General features: G+C 42.5%; 1 protein-coding gene across 1 annotated transcript in view; it reads right to left on the reverse strand.

Annotated features, from left to right (window-relative positions):
* Window positions 1-2,517: 2,517 nt before the first annotated feature.
* Window positions 2,518-18,398, reverse strand: part of MARCHF11 (membrane associated ring-CH-type finger 11) — a 118,693-nt gene continuing 102,812 nt past the window's right edge. The window contains exon 4 of the mRNA XM_065875134.1: window positions 2,518-2,840. Coding sequence (XP_065731206.1) covers window positions 2,518-2,840 — 323 coding nt within the window. The remainder of the gene's footprint in view (window positions 2,841-18,398) is intronic.

Consider the following 18,398-nt stretch of genomic DNA (forward strand, 5'->3'; position numbering starts at 1 on the left):
ATCCAAAGGGCAAGGCCCTGGGAAGGAGGGGAAGCTCGGGACACACGTTCCTTTCAGGCTGACAAACCCTCTGTGCATCTCATCTCCAGGTGTCTCTGCCTTGTGCACCCCATACAGGGGTTACAGAGAGAGGGTTTCCCATCCTCTGTCCCTCCTTGCTTTTGAGTGAGTTGATATGAATACAAAGGTGCATACTAGTTAGAATACAAACGTGTACGCTTGCTAAATACTGGAGCAGTGATAGTCTAATCTGTGTCTAAAGTCTCTTTATCTGGTATTTTTAACACAATGCTCTAAACAGCAGCACCCACAATTATTCTCCATTAAATGTGGCGCCATTGATGACTTCCCTTAGTGATTAAAGTGTCCTGGGCAAGCACCCACACCTGCGGGGCACAAATAATGGATTGCTGCTTTGACAGCAGGTCTGCAGCCCTGGCTTCTCTATTAAACAGTCTGCCTTCCTGTCCCAGATGGCTAAACTCAGGGCAGAGACCAGGTTGATAGGACTGATCTCCACCTCTCAGTGCCTCACCCAGGACTGTGCTCACGTGACATCAAACAATCAACAACACTCTCATTTCCTATATGTGCCCCGAAAGAGTGGCTGAATTTTCCTTCTTTCGTTACTTACTGATTCTTCATATTTCTGCAAATGGTCACATCTTTAATTCATTTGTGACACACTTTTTTAACTGGGAAAATATTATTTCAAGTGTTGGTAGAATTTGCTATGTAGGAATCACAATGCTACCTGTAAATGTTAACTATTCTATTATGAATCATTCAAAGGTTATTTTTTAGAAAATATTAATAGAATGTAAAGTATTTTATTTCTTATGCTTTAAAATCTAATCACCAATTACTTCAAATGACCTACATGTCCAACTCCTGTTTCTAAGGAAAGCATGACCTCCTGCCTCATCTATTCTGTTGCTACCCATTAAAATATGATATTTACCTCCATTAGAAGGAGAAAAAGGTGCAAAATCCCCAGGTTTCACTATTTAGCAACCTGTTCATGGGGAGTCAATAGCCTCATTTTTCTTTTCCTCTTTTCATTTGAAAAATACTTATCTAGTAAAAGAGAAACACTTCTCGCTGCTGGAGAATATTGCTTCATTAAACCAAGTAATAGAATCAGTGTTTAGATGATTAAGTAGGTATATAAGCTTTCACAAAAAGAAAATCTAATTAAGATGGTACTCATAGAAATCGAGACACGAATAATTAACAGAAATAATTGCGGCTGGTCTATGAGAGGGCTATGCAAATGTGAGGCAGTGTTATTATTACACATGCAATGGTGCAACATTTTGGTGAGCTTTCAGGGTTATAAGTATGCAGGGCGCCCTGCCTGTGTAATATGTACTGCAGGACAGGCACACCTTGTTTTACTGCGCTTCATTTTTTTTTTTTTTTATCGTGCTTCGCAGACATTGCGTTTTTTTACAGATTGAAGGTTTAGGGCAACCCTGTGTCAAGCAACTCTATTGGCACCATTTTTCCAACAGCATTTGCTCACTTCATGTGTCTGTGTCACATTTTGGTAATTCTCACAATATTTCAAATTTTTCCATTATTATACTTGTTATGTGACCTGGGATCAGTGATCTTTGATGTTACTATTACAACTTGAAGGTTCAGATGATGGCTAGAGTATTTTAGATTTTTTTTTTTTTTTTTTTTTTTTTTTAGTATTTTAGATTTTTAAATTAAGGTATGTACATTTTTTTTTAAGAATTAATGCTATTGCACACTTAATAGACTGAAGTATAGTGTAAACGTAACTTTTATATGCTCTGGGAAGCCAAAAAATTTGAGTGGTTTGCTTTATTGAGATACTCACTTTATTGCGGGTCTGGAACTGAACCCACAATATCTTCAAAGTATGCCTGTAAGACTATTTTATTCCAATTATCTTTATCTTTTTACAAGCTCTCTGTACTGTTTCAGAAGTTAGAAAACAAGCCATAATTCCTAGAACTTGCATTCCTGGTGACAGGTTAATTCATCCTACACAAAAAGTCATGCTCAAGTGTGCCAACCAGCCTGAGGCATGAGGAAGACCAATGCTTCACAGAATCACCTCTGTGCTTCTCCCTTGATGGGCACTTTGGAATTTGCCCACAGCATTCTAAACTCTTCCCCATTGGTAGCATGCCTGAAAAATTACACATGGAGCAAAACGTTTGATAAAAATATATTTAAAACAAGGCAAGAAAAAAATAGTTTTGACCTTAAGGATAATGTTCATCATTCTTTTAACCAAGTAGAGTTAAATAATATGTATAATGATTTTAAGTACCAACTTATAAAAGATGTGATAAATCAGAAAGCAAAGAACAGGACTCTTTTTTTCAGAAAAATGTATTTGCAATTCAAATGTTCATATAAAAAGCATAAATTTTAAAAAGTTCATAGATGTGTGTTTTTAGAAGTGCTATGGTTTTGCCATTCACTGCAGTTACATTCCAAAATGTGCAGGGTGGTCCACACCGCACCTTCTTAGCTTTGTCACACTGAAGTCACTCTCATCACAACCTCCCCCGAGCTGTTATCTTCTGACAAATCTTCATGGGGCCTCATCCGATTGAACAGATGTAATAACATGTAGCCACACTGAAACCTTGGGGAGGTCAGCTGTGTTGGGTGGACCAAGTTCCTGTTCCGTAGAGCCGTCAATGGCAACCATAAAGTTCTGCTTGTGGAAGACTCTCCCCGGCTACTTTCTTCGATGTCTGTGGCTTTGTCATAATTTAATACATCCCAGTGTAAGTTGACAGCTCGCCAGCGTTTAAACACTCTGTAAACTGCAGCTCCTTCATGGACAATGAGACCTAAATTTGAGGGGAAAATGAAAAAGACTGGTCATCATCGAAAGTTGAGAATGTTATTTTGTATACAGGTAAGATTAAAGATATAGTCAATTCTGTTACGCATCATCATCAAAAACGTGGTATTCTGACTGCTCAAACACTATGTCTAATGGCAAGCTATTACCTGTATTACACAGGAGTTGTCAATATTCAAAAATAAGAATCCACTGCCATGCAGACAGTAAAGTCATCATGGGTATAAACTACTCGCTCCATTATGGCTCAGAACATCCTTAGGCATTTACGTTGCCTTACGAGAACCATTAGGTTCATTTCTTCATTCAGCATCTCTTTCTCGAGTGCCCACTGTGAGCCAAGCAATGTGTTAGAGACTTGGTCCCAGTTGGCAACTTGATTTGTGAAAGAGACAAATATCACGGTCACTGCCATCTCCCCAGCTTCTAGAACAATGCCTGATACACAGGAGATACGATCGAACCTTTTGTTATTTTTCCTCTCCTCAACAATTCAACAAATATTTATTAAGCGCCTACTTGAGAGGTTTATGTATATTATCTCATTTATTTCTCACCACCCCCTTACAAAGTAAGCACTAGCATGTCCCCCATTTTACAAACAAGAAGTTGCTCAAGAGCAGACAGGTGGCAGCGGTGGAACAGGGATCCAAACCCAGGCAGGCGGGCTCCAGAGGGCTCTTTGCTGCTATACATGGAATTGATGATTCCACATTTCTGAGACGAACTTTCAGGAAAGTAAACAAAGTAATACGGGAACCTTGGGGACTACAAACTAGCCAACTGTAAGTTGCATATGGTGCCCTGTCGCATGGCTCCATCTCCACCATCCACTCCAGATCCCACCATACCCTGTATTTATGCATACCCTGCATAAAATCACATTTATATTTCAATGTGTAGTCCAAAAGCTTTTGAATCTGTGACCTAATACAAAAAGGAGTTCCTGGTGGGGAGGTCCCTTCAGGTAGAAAAGTGAGGAGGAGCTTCTCTCAGAGGAATTTGCAATTCCATTGAAAGTTGGAGGAGAAGCCAATGAAGTCTTTCTTAAGAATGGAATATGGCACGTAAGGAGGATGTGTCAGTTTTGACACAATCACTTTTAACCAAAATTTGAAAATGAGAAGATCTTACCACCTCCTAGCATTTAGAATCTCGGGAGTATGTCCTAGAGAAGCTCTCATAAATATGAAAAAGGAAGCATGTTCAAAAATGTTTATTACATATTTGTTTGAGAAAAAAACCGCAAACAATCTCAATGTCCATCCTGAGAAGAATGGACAAATTGTACTGGGTGGATCCAAAGGACTACAGCAATGAAAGAGAAGGGAACAAAGTCACATGCACTAACACGGATAAATCTTAAGAGTGGAAATCTCAAAGGCACATAACAAATGAAAATTTCAGAAGTATAAATGATTGGAGTGAAGAAATACTATAAATTTTTATGGATACAGATACATATGGTTAAAATGTTAAAACGTGCATGGGAATAATAACCATTAAATTCATGATAGTGAGGGGGCGTGAAATTGGAGAGAGGCTTCAAAGAGGGCTTTCTATTGTGCCTTTAATTTCACGGTTTTTTTAAGCTGGGTGGTGGGGATATGAATGTTTAACGTGTTATTCTATATACTTTTCATGTACCCAAATAATTCATAATTTCAAAAGTTATGGAAAATTTATTAGGAAAGGTGACCTAAGATGGGTTGAAGAATAGACAACAGAAGTAGGGGAGACAAGTAAGGAGGTTACCACGTTATATGTGAGGAGCAGAGCGTTAGCAGTAAGGAGAACACAGAGAAACAAAGCAATAAACTTGTCAGAGGAAAAACTGACAGAAATTGTAAATGCAAGAAGGGGAAAAAAAAATCAGAGGCTCACATTTTTAAGGCTAGAAGACTGGGTGAGTGAAAGGATGATAGTAACCTTCCCAGAGGTATAATGAGTACGGGTTTTGAACAAGTTTTTATTGAGGAGATTCTTTCTTTCTTTTTTTTTTTTTGGTCAACTAAAACAATGCCACAGAGGTGATGGAGATACCCAGTCTTTGAAAAATCACACCTACCTAATATGAGAATTTAAATTCTACATCTATCCCTTACCAGGAGATAAACTTCTGGCACACGTGACTTAAGAGCATTCCAAAGATACTAACATAGGCCACTAAAAAATGCATATGCTCTAATAAATGAAAACGTCTTAAGCCCAATTATTGTACACCAGCAAAATAATGAGAAGTAATGTAAACTTCTGTTAATCATAGCAATTCAATGGTTTGATTCCTTTTTCCTAAAGAATAATCAGAGTTGACCCAACTGACCAGATGTTTTGGGGAAACAGTCAGAATTATAAGTCAAGACTACCAGAATTTAATTGGTAATTCTAATATTAGCTTTTTGAAATCTCCCTGGCTAATGATTTAACTTTTCTGGTTCTGTTTTTCCTCCTTAAAATGCAATGGGGGGGCTTCCCTGGTGGCGCAGTGGTTGAGAGTCCGCCTGCCGATGCAGGGGACACGGGTTCGTGCCCCGGTCTGGGAGGATCCCACATGCCGCGGAGCGGCTGGGCCCGTGAGCCATGGCCCCTGAGCCTGTGCGTCTGGAGCCTGTGCTCTGCAACGGGAGAGGCCGCAACGGTGAGAGGCCCGCATACTGCAAAGAAAAAAAAAAAAAAAGCAATGGGAATGCCTAATCTATACATTCAGTGGGATGGTATGAAGATAAATCGGAATTCATGAACTATAAAGCACTCAGATTTCTTTGGAGATGGTAACTATCTAAATACAAGACATTATTATTGAATAAAAAATCAATAGTGAATCTATGTGGTGAGAAGCATTCATTCACACTAGTCATAAGACCATTACAGTCTGCAACAGGTTCATTCTTGTTAAGTGCAGTGATGGGGGGCTGACTTCACCAGGGGAAACCACTTGTTTCACAGGATCCTCTTCTTTTTTTTTTAGTGATTTCCTTTGAAAGGCCGGAAATCAGATCATTTACTCAAGCTGAAAGTCATTTTCTGGGAATATATTCCTGGTAGCACTTTTCTAAATATTATACATAAATCTACCCAACGTGTAGAAATAAATCCCATAGGTCTTTATAGTACATTTTGAACTAAATTTAAAGAAAGAGAACTACTTGAAGTTCTCATGAAGACACAGTCCTCCTGAATTTCCAGCTCCATGTGCTGCTTCTTCATTGCATTCAGGTTATGAGTGACGTTTAGACTTTGCTTTATTCCCCGTGAAAGTTTGGAATTACTCCTCATCCTCTAGAGGCTTAAATTTTACTGAAATAGGAGGAACCCCATCTCACCCTCCTTGGTAATGTAAACTTTTCCCCTTTCTCCTTAAGATTTTTCTGGGGCAGTGGCAAATGCCATTTGTACTAGTGGTTATGAGAAGACTTGACTACTGTGATCATTGAAATCCAGAGGTAAGGATTCATTTAACTCTGGTGCAATGTTTGAGAATCTGGCTATTAAAAATCGTACTGCCCTCCTGTCTTACTGATGATAGGTCCCATCTTGTTTCATAACTGATCAGTTCACATCCTTGAGTAGCCTTCACTCTCTGTGTAATGCCTCAAGTTAAGCCTTAAAATGAATCTGTCACCTTGACATTTCAGGTCATAGGAAGACAGGCTTGGATTTGCTTCATCTGAGTCACTAACTCTGAAGGGAAAAGCAATTATAATTTCTATAAAATGTAAATATTAAATGTTACTTGCTACATTATTAATGGCAAAGGTGTCAACAAGGTGTGACTCATGGGAACTTGGGGTTTTGAAACATGAGGAGCGTGTGTGTGTGTGTAGGTGTCCCTGTGTGTGCAGTTGGTTGTTTCTTATCATTTTCTTGCCAGTAACATTAATTGGAGCATTCCCTTATTGATGTGCAAAGGAGCATTTTTGTTAGGGAATAATCTTTAACGACAGAGCAGGTTTAAGTATTTTCTGGTTTCATTGAAATAAAAGCACAGTGTTTATGTAAGTAAAATATATCCCGAAATTGGAAATGGTGTGTTAGTTGAAATTCTAGGCTAACTACCCATGAAATAATGGGAAGACTCTCAAGGTACACAGACTCACACATGTGCATGTGTGCGCACACACGTACACACTCACCATTTGTCTATGTTTATTTCAGTATAGACAAATGGTGTGTTACAATTAACAGAGACTTGCAAAATTTATGTTCAAATACAAACAAATGTTGATATTAACTACCAAACCACCAGTCTAACCATTTCACTTCTTGTGTTGCTTGTTTCAGCTTTTGTTTGAATAGATTTGGTCATTTTTCATAATTTAAAAACTAAATTTTTATGTAGGATCTGTTCTGTGCCAAGTGCTTTTTACGGGCACAATTTTCATTTAATCTTGACTGCGACTCTACAAATATATATTATTGAATAGTTTCATAGTTAAGGAAATTGAGACCTAGAGAGATTTAGCCAATTGTCCAACATTATGAAGATATCAGCTCTGAGAAGGAAGCCCCAAATTTGTCTATATATAAACCTTGAGTGCTACAGTGCTATGCATTCTAAATATCCAGTGGATGGCAGCCTCTCCTAGTCATAGAATGACCAACTGAAAGAGATATTGCTATGGACTGAATGTTTGTATCTCCCCCAAATTCATTTGTTGAAGCCCCAATCTGCAACATGATGGTATTTGGAGGTGGGAGGTAATTCATGAGGGTGATTAATGCCCTTATAAAAATTGGGAGAGACATAAGTTTTCTCTCTGTGTGTGTGTGTGTGCGTGCACCAAGGAAAGGCCATGTGACAATAGAACCAGAAGATGGCTGTCTGCAAACCAAGAAGAGAGCCCTCACCAGACTGAACGTGCCAGCACCTCGACCTTGGACTTCCCACAGCCTTCAGAACTGTAAGAAATAAATGTTTGTTGTTTAAGCCACCCAGGCTGTGGTATTTCGTTATAGCAGCTCAAACAGGCTAAGATAGAACTGCTATAAAAACTACATCATCTTCATTTAAAATATGAGTAAATTAAGCCCCGGAGACTATGATTTGGGCAAAGTTATACAATTAGTTGCCATTTTTAATATCCTTGTGTGTCACCGACACTGTTTCATCTCTAGGAGTGCCAATAAAACAGTGCCTTCCATCTGTCCCCATCCTAGGAGAGAAAAGGGTTGAGGAACCTCATATGAAGGCAACACTGTAAGTGGTGAACACTCCATCTGGTAAGCCATCCTGAGCTTTCCCAAGAAATGTAAGATCCTGATAACACAGCCTAAACGCCTGTGTGCTGTTCAATCACAGAGACCCTTGGGAAAGCTAAAGAACTCGCAGCTCGCAGTGGATATTTGGCCAGAAAAGGTTCTCTTGGTTGTGTGAAAATGTCTAAGATTTCTCAGTTAAATTTAACCATTCTCCCTGGCCAAGATTCCCATTCTCATTCTCCCTCTCTCCCCGTACCTCTCTCAGTGCGTTTCCATATAACCAAACTCTATACGTATAACTGTGTCATTCTGGAAAGTCAGTGTGCACCAGGAGCAGAATGGTGGCTTTGGGGCCCTTATGGTTACAGTTACGAAGAACAGGGCTTCCCTGGTGGCGCAGTGGTTGAGAATCCACCTGCTAGTGCAGGGGACACGGGTTCGTGCCCCGGTCTGGGAAGATCCCACGTGCTGTGGAGCAACTAGGCCCGTGAGCCACAACTACTGAGCCTGTGTGTCTGGAGCTTGGGCTCCGCAACGAGAGGCCGTGACGGTGAGAGGCCCGCACATCATGATGAAGAGTGGCCCCTGCTTGCTGCGACTAGAAAAAGCCCACGCACGGAAACGAAGACCCAACACAGCCAAAAATAAATAAATAAAATTAAAAAAAGAAAAAGAACAGATTAGAGAAGATTAGAGTCAACCTCATAAAGTGGCTCCATGTTTTAGTCCTTAACTCCCACTGGAACTTGAGGAAGACCAGAGTATGGCTGCACAAAAGAGGGTTAACTAAATGAGACTGTGGCCCAAGATACCCTTTGTTGGGAATCAACGTTGCTAGAACGTAATCAAACGCGTGAATCCTCCTGGCACATCTTCCTAAGATACTCTACATTTAAATGCCCAACCATTATGGAAACTTAGATGTAAGTGTAGAGGTAATCACTTTAAAAGTTACTCTTCCATTGCTGAATCTTGTTAATATGAATCTTGAAGAAATAACCACAAGTCATTTCTATATACACTGAATGGTTTTTGTTGGGACTCAACTATGTATGAAGCTTAAAGTAAAACAAAAACCAGGAAAGAAAAAAAAAGCAAAAATATAAAACTTAAAGAGAGATACAAAGATTGAAAGACAACACATATTCCATTACAGAAATCACTAAGCTCACAAAAGAAAGCTATCATCAGCTGATATCCTAAAATCTAGGCCTCTGGGAACTACAATATCCTGATTATATATGGGGATTTTTGTGAAACATATTTCCAATATTGCCCATCAGAACAAATAATGAAAAGATATATCCTGCATAAAATGTACTTATATCTCTAAAAGATGAGTTGATTCTTCTATTGTTGAATATTTTATATATATATATATATATATATATATATATATATATATATATATATAATAAGAACCAAGTTGAGAATGGCAGGCTGGTCATCAAAGTTTAAAGCTCAGGGGTTCAAACACAGATTCATCACTAGCATTGGTAGTAAAACGTTCTTTGCTAAGAAATGTGATAAGGACAAACGAATTATTCAGAAACTTTCCACAACATGAAAACTCTTGACACTAGAGGCTGGCTAGTTTCCAAATATGGATGATCTAATCCACCTCACCCCCAAAGTAAAGAACAGCACACATGAAGAAATGATTATGACAACAGAGCCTAAATGACCGTTTCTCTGAGAGCACACAAAAGGAAATTCATGGTGTTTGTTTTACAACACTGCCACCCTCTATGTCCCCCTCTCCACTCAATGAAATCTGCCGTCATCAGCCTGGTTGCAAAGAACACATTTGTGCTGTTCCTTCAATGCTGATGGGCACAGAACAAGATGCAAAGGCAAATTTTAACATGGAGTGTAACCTCTCACTAGTTGGCAGTGAGGGAAGCACCCCCTTTTCTAGAAGGTCTTGACATAGGTTGGATCTGGTTCTTAACCTACCATCTTTATTTCAGTTAATGATCATCCCCCAAGTCAGTTAAGCTGAAACCCAAGAATCACCTAGACTAGTCTATCCTCTTACATGAAATTCTGCTAATTCTGTCTTCTTAGCAAATCTGAGATAAAACCATGAAACACAGAATCATCTCTCCGTGACCCCAATCAGTCATGTGCTCCCTGAGGACAGGAACCCTATTCCTACTTCAATTACTGTCATGAATCCAATAGTCACAAAATGACTGTGTCCAGGCCAAAAGCCGAAGAGGCAGACATGGATTCCTCTCTTCTATTTCCAGGCAAAACAGGAGAATTTAAAAAATGCTGTCCATTTATCTGACCACTTGCTCTTCTAAGAAGCCAATCCATCAATCAATTATTTTAATGAATTTTTTTCTTCCTTAGTAGAGAGGAGATTCCGCTGAACTTTCAATTACTGGCCCTGGAGCACAAATCTACCATAGGCATATTCACAGAATATTCCTCAAAAGCTGCAAACTTGTTATACATTATAAAATACATGATATGTTAATTTTTTTAAAAAAAAGGATTAAAAGAATTCACTGGAGAGAAGAATTGTTATATTATCTAAGTTTCCATCCAAAAGTGCCTGAGGAAAAAAAGATCTATGGATATGATTATTTCAATAAAAGAAATAAAGGAATGAGTCCAATACTTTTATGGGTAATAAAGGTATCCTAGAGTTCCCCTGTAACTGGGAGCATGATTTAGAATCAGTTTAATTTCAGCTGAATGCAACCCCAATTCATGGACAGATGGAACACCTGGTAGCAAAGAGTAACATCGTATCACAGAGATGAGAAGTTGTCAAATGTAGTCACTGAATTTCAAAATTAGGAAATATTGGGTATGATTTAACCCAACCTGTTCACTTGGGGGGGCGGGGGGATGAAGTCTCTGAGGCCCAGAGAAGTGGCACGGCTTGGCCAATGGGCCACAGTTAAGTGTCCAAGCCCAGAATCAGAGCCAGACCCCTGATGCCTGATCCAATGCACTCCCTCTGTAAGAACTCAGATCTCAGGAGCCACCCCTGGGTGAAGCTCTTCCTCACTAGTGTCTATTTGGCCCAAGGGATATTATACTGACTATGAAGTAGACAGAATCAAAATCTCTTTTCAGACTAAGATGGTCAGTTCTCCTCTGGCCTTTATTCTAAAGTGTGCATTGCAGCATCTGGATGGGAGATGGGAGTGATCCTCCCAGTTTATAAAGTAAATAACTCTGCAAACCTCAATATTACAGTATTTGGTTAAAAAGCTTATCAATGTCTATCTTCTGGGTTAATTAATGCCTCAAGGATTGGGAATCTACTTTGGTAGATTTCCATTTGTTTCCCACACTCTGGACCAAAGCCAGTTCTTAGAAGGAGTCTATTAGTGGACTTTTCCTAGTGGCAAGTCAAGATATGTACAACTAATTTTCCCTTCCATCTCCAATGGATAAACTGTCTACTCCAAACTTGCAGATTATGATTTTATTAATCTTTGGGGTAAACAATACATGTATTGATTGTTCCATTTCAGGGGTGAGAACAGCATTTAAAAAGTTTTAATTGATCTATCTAATTAAAACCTGTGGGCTTCCCTGGTGGCGCAGTGGTTGAGAGTCTGCCTGCCGATGCAGGGGACACGGGTTCGTGCCCCGGTCTGGGAAGATCCCACATGCCGCGGAGCGGCTGGTTCCGTGAGCCACGACCACTGAGCCTGCGCGTCCGGAGCCTGTGCTCCGCAACGGGAGAGGCCACAACAGTGAGAGGCCCGTGTACCGCAAAAAAAAAAAAAAAAACCCCAAAAACCTGTTTCTCTCTGGACCTGACATAGGCTATTTCACATTTGTTGGCTTTGCTTTTCATTTCTCTTAAATCACACAGACTGTGGATAAAAACTCCAAACAGAAGCTGCCATCTCAGCGTAAGTACGGTTTCTAACTCTTTGAATTCATCCACATAACATCAGTAAGCTTTTTAATTGAAAAAGCAATAAAAATTTTTATCCTGAATATAAAAATGCTCAGACCTTAAGTTTCCTTAATATTCTATTCTGTGATCTAGCAAGAAAATTCAAGGTTGAGATGTGATTCTTTACATAAATTATTCTTATCAAGAAACTGCTTCACTCAGAACAATGCAAAGAGAGAGAAATGGCTTTTGGTATGGTATATTAAATAGTTTCCATTCTCTTTACTAATGTTTCTGTATGTTGTGGTTCTATGAATTTACAGTAAATAAAGGCTTCACAAAACAGCTACATTATTTTGGGTTTCTAGGGAAAATTTTTTCTCTATTTCTGATCTAAAATCAGTAAGTAGTTAAAGAAAGTATTTATTCCTGATTCCGTGCCTTAGGTGTTCAAGACAGCAACTGACGAAGTAGTTTCACTTTATTGAATAGACAACATTTTGTAAGTTAGCCATTTGAGCTCACCATATAAGGAGATAGATAGAATTAATCACATAAATATTTTTACACAGGCTCTGGAGCCGCAGTGTCCAGAGTCCAATCTTGGGTCCCTCTTCCAATCTGCGTGACCTCCGGAAACTGGTTAATGGCACCTTAGTTTCCTCATCTCTGAGGTGAGGAGAACAGTACCTACACCTCATTGGGTTGCTGTGAGGACTGAGTGTGAAAATGCAGGTAAAGTACTTAGAATGTTGCCTGGACCAGGGTAAACACACTCTTAGTCATCACTGGAGATTTGATTTTAAAACCTCCTTTCAACGTATTTGGAAGCAGCTGAAAACATACAGGCTCCACTTCTCTGCTCCTCTGTGTGTTTCCTCATGACCCCAGAGAAACCCTGGCAGCGCACCGCAGTCCCACATCCTCTGTGTGCTACGTAGGAGCATCGTTTAGAAAAATCACGTTCACACTCTCCGTCGTGAGAAAGTTCTTTGTTGCAAAATAGTGTGAAGCCAGGAGGCTCCCAAAGAGGTCGGTGCCAGTTCTGAAGAACAATCTCCAGGTTCCCAGGTTAAGGGAGCTGTGCCATCTTGTCATGGTTCCCATTACCACGGTCTACTCTGCTTTCTCTTCCAAGGAAAACGTCCCATGTCCAAGTTGAATTGGCCTCTTTAATAACCTCATTTTAGGGCTTCCCTGGTGGCGCAGTGGTTGAGAGTCCGCCTGCCGATGCAGGGGACGCGGGTTCGTGCCCCGGTCCGGGAAGATCCCACATGCTGCGGAGCAGCTGGGCCCGTGAGCCATGGCCGCTGAGCCTGCGCGTCCGGAGCCTGTGCTCCCCAGCGGGAGAGGCCACAACAGTGAGAGGCCCGCGTACCGCAAAAAAAAAAAAAAAAAAAAAAAAATAACCTCATTTTAGAGTAGCCTAGGGATGTACTCAGATCTCTCTAAAGTAGTTGCAATTGTTCCAACCCTCACGTGTTTAGAAATCACACAACCACTCTCGTGGAAAACAGTAAAGACAAAGAAAGAGTGAAGTCGCACAAAACACACAAACACACACACACACGCGTGCGCGTGCGAATGTGCGAATGCTCACATACAGAGCGAAGCCACAAGGGGTGTCCCCTCCTGATGCCTCAGTTGACCCCTACAATCTCAGATGATTTGTCCCCTGGCTCCTGGATCTCCTCAGCCCCACAGACCCACACTCCTCGGGTCCATGTGGAAGACTTGACCATGACCTGACCTGCATAACCCTTGACCTTCGCTGTCCCTCCTTCACTCCATCCCGGGCCTTTCCCTTCCAGAAACTGGTCCAAGTGCAAAAGCCCTGACACTGTACCAGCACTGCCGACAACCACCACCTCCGCTGCTTCTCACTCACCCGCTTTCTTCCTTTCAACGAGTGCGCCCGTTCTACTTCCTGAAGACCTCGAGCCCCTCGATTGGGCAATCTTTCCCCACTCTGTCAGCTTCTTTCTGGCTCTGGTTGCTTCCCCAGACACTGAGAAAGCAACCCCATCCTGTAATCGTCCTCCACCACTCAAGGTGAAGGGCAAGGTTCATCTCGCTGCTGGTCTCCCAGCAGCTCTGTATATAAAACCTCATCTTAGCCCAGTCTCACCATTTCACCGCTCTGCACTCACTCTCAGCGCTAGTGGGTAAGAATACACAGCCTCATAGCCCTGGATGTTGGGGCCACCCCCGGCCCAGCCTCGGGAGGGCACGCAATCACGCCCAGTGGTTCTTCATGTCTCCTGGCTCAGCTCCCCTCCCCAAAGCCCTGTGCTGCTGACTGTCATTTTTAATTCCACAGACTCCTGTCCCCAGGCTGTGCCTTCCCTGTCTCCACAGATGACCATACTATCTGCCTGCCTGAAAAGGGGGAGATCTTTGGCAAGGAGGGCCATCTGTTTACCCTGCCAGAGCAGCGTGTGCGGCATCTCCAGCTGCGCCCGCCCTCTTCTCCCCCGCCTGCCCATCTCAGGGGTGAGGGCGCCCTTCCTGTGCAAGACACGGACCCCTCCCCTGTGTGCTGGGCTCTTATCTCCGCACCTCAGGGGCATCAAGCTGTCCCCTCCCACCTGGATCTTCAATCTGCCTTCTGATTTCTTCTGGGTCTGTCTTCTCAGCATTTTGCTCAAACCTCGCTCCATCATTAAAACAAACAAACAGGAACTTTCCTCAATTCTACACCCACCCCCCCAGATTCTACCCTCATTTAACTGTGCCCCTTTTCAGCCAAGACTTATAAACTTACACTTTGAACCCCTTCTGCCTATCCCAGCCATTCTCAGCAATCTTGTGTCTATCCACCGAGCCGCCGTATCGCCAGATCCAGTGATACGTTTTGTCTTGATTTCACCTGCTCTTGGTAAGGCATCTGGCACTGCTGGCCACTTGCTCCTCGGCCCCGGTCCCTTCCTCCCCTCGCCCGGCCCCACTCCCTCCTCCTGTGGCCGCTCTCCCCTCTCTGCCTGCTCTGTGTCTCACTGTGCTCCAAACTGCCGCTCATATCACCCGAATCACTTGCCCTCGCAGACGCTGGTTTCAACCACCAGATACAAATCCCCAGCCCAACTTTCCCACCCTAAGTATGATTAACCTTCCCCCACCTGCACTCACATATATTTCTCTCCTGGCACTTTCCACGTTGTATTTTATTTTATTATTATTTTTTTTTGCATTACGCGGGCCTCTCCCTGTTGTGGCCTCTCCCGCTGCGGAGCACAGGCTCCGGACGCGCAGGCTCAGCGGCCATGGCTCACGGGCCTAGCCGCTCTGCGGCATGTGGGATCTTCCCGGACCGGGGCACGAACCCGTGTCCCTTGCATCGGCAGGCAGACTCTCAACCAGGGAAGCCCTCCACGTTGTATTTTAATTGCTTATTTCCCTGACTGTCTCTTGCCAGCAGCTGGAGAGCAGGGAGGATGCTATATTCCAAAAGCTTTTCTGCAAAGGCCCAGATGGTAAATATTGTAGGCCATGCACACATCATGGTCCCTCTTTGATGAGGCTGCAAGCACTCACTGACAACACATCAGTGAATGGATATGACTGGGTTCCAAGAAAACTTTTTTTATGGCCACTGAAACTTATATTTGATATAATTTTCACATGCAGTGAAATAATATTCTTCTTTTAATGTTTGTTTGACCATTTCAAAATCATTCTTAGATCATGGACTATACAAAAACAGGCAGCAAACTGTGAACTACTTGTATTTCTATCCTGTACTTTATTATTGGGACACAATAAATACCCAGTGAACGTTGGCCCAATAGATGACTAATACTTATTTGGCTAAACCGCCCCAACTGAGACAGGCTGAAAGATTCACACTATTTCCTATGGAGGAAACAAAAGGCAACAGTAACAATGTATTTGGTCTGCTGCTCGGCTAATCATGTCCATGTTTCTCCAAAAGAACTTGAACTGTACAAGGTCACAAGAGGGGGAGGTTTGGGGTTGGGTTTTCTCCCCCAGGAGGAGGCCTGAAGAGTTTACTCACTTTGAGAGACCATTTCAGGCACAGCCTTGAGGACCAGTAGGAAAAGCAAGTTCCTTTCTGCTTTCTCTCCGGGGGTTTTAAAGGCAGCGATCCCACTAATAACAAACTATGATAATAATCTTTGGAAAAGCTGGTAAAATCAGTGTGATCAAGGCACAGAATAGCCTATAATTTGTACTTCCAGAGTAAAGAGATAATAACGGCCTGCTTCTCAAAGCATATAAAGGGTAAAGCTCTGTTCTTTCTCTAACCATGCTGAATTACAAGGGCCCATTCTGCCTCTCCGTCCAAGGGGCCTGGCTAGATTCTAAGTGAAGCTGGGGCATTTCCTGGGGCATCAAGCCCACGAATACATTCTGAGATCAGGAAGTAATGATCTGTGCTTGTAAAGGAATTCTGCTCTAAGGAACGATTCCAAACAAGCCAGGAGAGCATCCGAATCTGGTAACAGGCACGGCCGCAAGGATGACAGACCAACCAGCGCGGCCCACCTCGCAGCCCAGTCCTGGCCTGGGAGGAAGCTTGAAGGGAAACCCAGAGGGGCTCTGGGCCAGAGTAGAAGGCCTCTGTCCAGCGGCTGGGCAAGGGTCTCCCAAGTGGCCAAACTGAGACGCTGGAGGGACGTTGGTCCCCGATCAAATGATAGATCAGGAAATAGAAGCAGGAAACGGAGCAGAGGTGGCTGACAGTCCTCTCCCGTCTGGAGGGAAAACTGTGATAGGACGATTCAAAAAGGAAACACCGGGCTAATCGACTTCCTTAGTTATTTTGCCAGACACCGTTCAAGCTGAGCTGCTTTTTTCTCACGCCTTATATGATTCACGCAGACTCACCCACATCCGTGCTTCCTATGAAACTCAGAGTGAGACAAGGGCAACAACACCTCCCATCATCCGCTGCAACCTAAAGCGCCAACCAGGCACTCACGCAGCCTTCTGCGTCTCCCCCCCCCAGCCCCCCGCCTCCCCTCCGTGGCCGAATGTGGACCCACTGACGTCCAGGCTCCGTTTTCCTGAGTGATCCGAGTGGCTCAGATCCTAAACTTGGTGGTAGTGGTGGTGACTGGGGTGGGAGGGGGTGGAGTGTGATGAAAGGTGATGAAAAAAATCTACTTCACGCAGATTTGAAATCTTATGATCAAACTCCCTGACAGTTTTAAATGAGTTGGCGCTGTACCATTTGGTGGCCCTGAGAAGAGGTGTCCCCACTTCCCAGAGAGAAAGTCTCTTCGATGCTGAGACACCCCATGTCAGGTCACACTGGACTGACTCCGTGGTCTAGGCTGTCCCCCGGGAGGGCTGAGACATCTGTCCAACATCCACAACCCCTTCTGTGAAAGAGAGTGCCCCACAGGCCCTAGAGAGTGTGGTGAACTGCAGTGTTCTCTCGGTAATTTTACATTTTTCTCCTGGAACTATTTGATAACTTTTATATTTGCCCATAAATACACTGCAGCTTAAAAAAAATGCTATCTCTCTATCACGACCCGGGAGCTGAACTCTTTATAAATCTCGCCAACTGCTGTCATTTCAATCACACATCTGTATGGTAATGACCCTGTGTGACAAGGTAAGGAGCAGAAGCTCTCTGGAGGGCGCTCCCCAGCAAACCCATTTTTCTCTGCTCTAAGTAATGGCATGTTTCAATTCCAATGTTAATTTCTTTCAGTAAATGTTTTTCACCTAAAACACTTTAAGAAATATTGTCACCTTCTGAATCATGCTGGGAAATGCCGGCGAGCATGGACAATTTTAAACAGGTGATGGTTTCAATGTCACTTATATTTTGTTTGGAACGTATTAGAATTTTCTTCCCTTAGTTGATTCACTTTCTTATGCTTTGCTTATGCTAATTGGGTTATACGTGTTGAAAATGAGCCACAGGAAGGAAGATGACCTAAACGCACCATCTTAGGCGGAAATAACCCTGGCATTCAATAGACGACTGGTCATCCTCCATGGCAAGGACTCATTTGTGGTAACCAAGACTCTGATTATCCTGAAATTCTTTGTCAAACGTCTTCACCTTTCCTCATATAATATCAAAAAAATAGAAAATGTACACTTTACATTTCACATCAATAAAACGTTAAATCATGTGTTACTGTTAGCTGCTCTATATGGAGAAAAAAATAGCAAAGTAAAGCAATACCAAAAGCAAGAGAGAATTACTGTGCCTTTTTTTTTCCGGTACGCGGGCCTCTCACTGTCGTGGCCTCTCCCGCTGCGGAGCACAGGCTCCAGACGCGCAGGCTCAGTGGCCATGGCTCACGGGCTCAGCCGCTCCACAGCATGTGGGATCTTCCCGGATCCCGTGTCCCCTGCATCGGCAGGCGGACTCTCAACCACTGCGCCACCAGGGAAGCCCTACTGTGTCTTTTAAAAAGTAAATATAGGTCTTATATCATCAATCCGAAATCATAGGAATAGATTGTATTTACCTATTTATTGTTCTAAAGT

The sequence above is a fragment of the Phocoena phocoena genome, chromosome 3 (assembly GCF_963924675.1).
Source record: "Phocoena phocoena chromosome 3, mPhoPho1.1, whole genome shotgun sequence".
Lineage (NCBI taxonomy): Eukaryota > Metazoa > Chordata > Mammalia > Artiodactyla > Phocoenidae > Phocoena > Phocoena phocoena.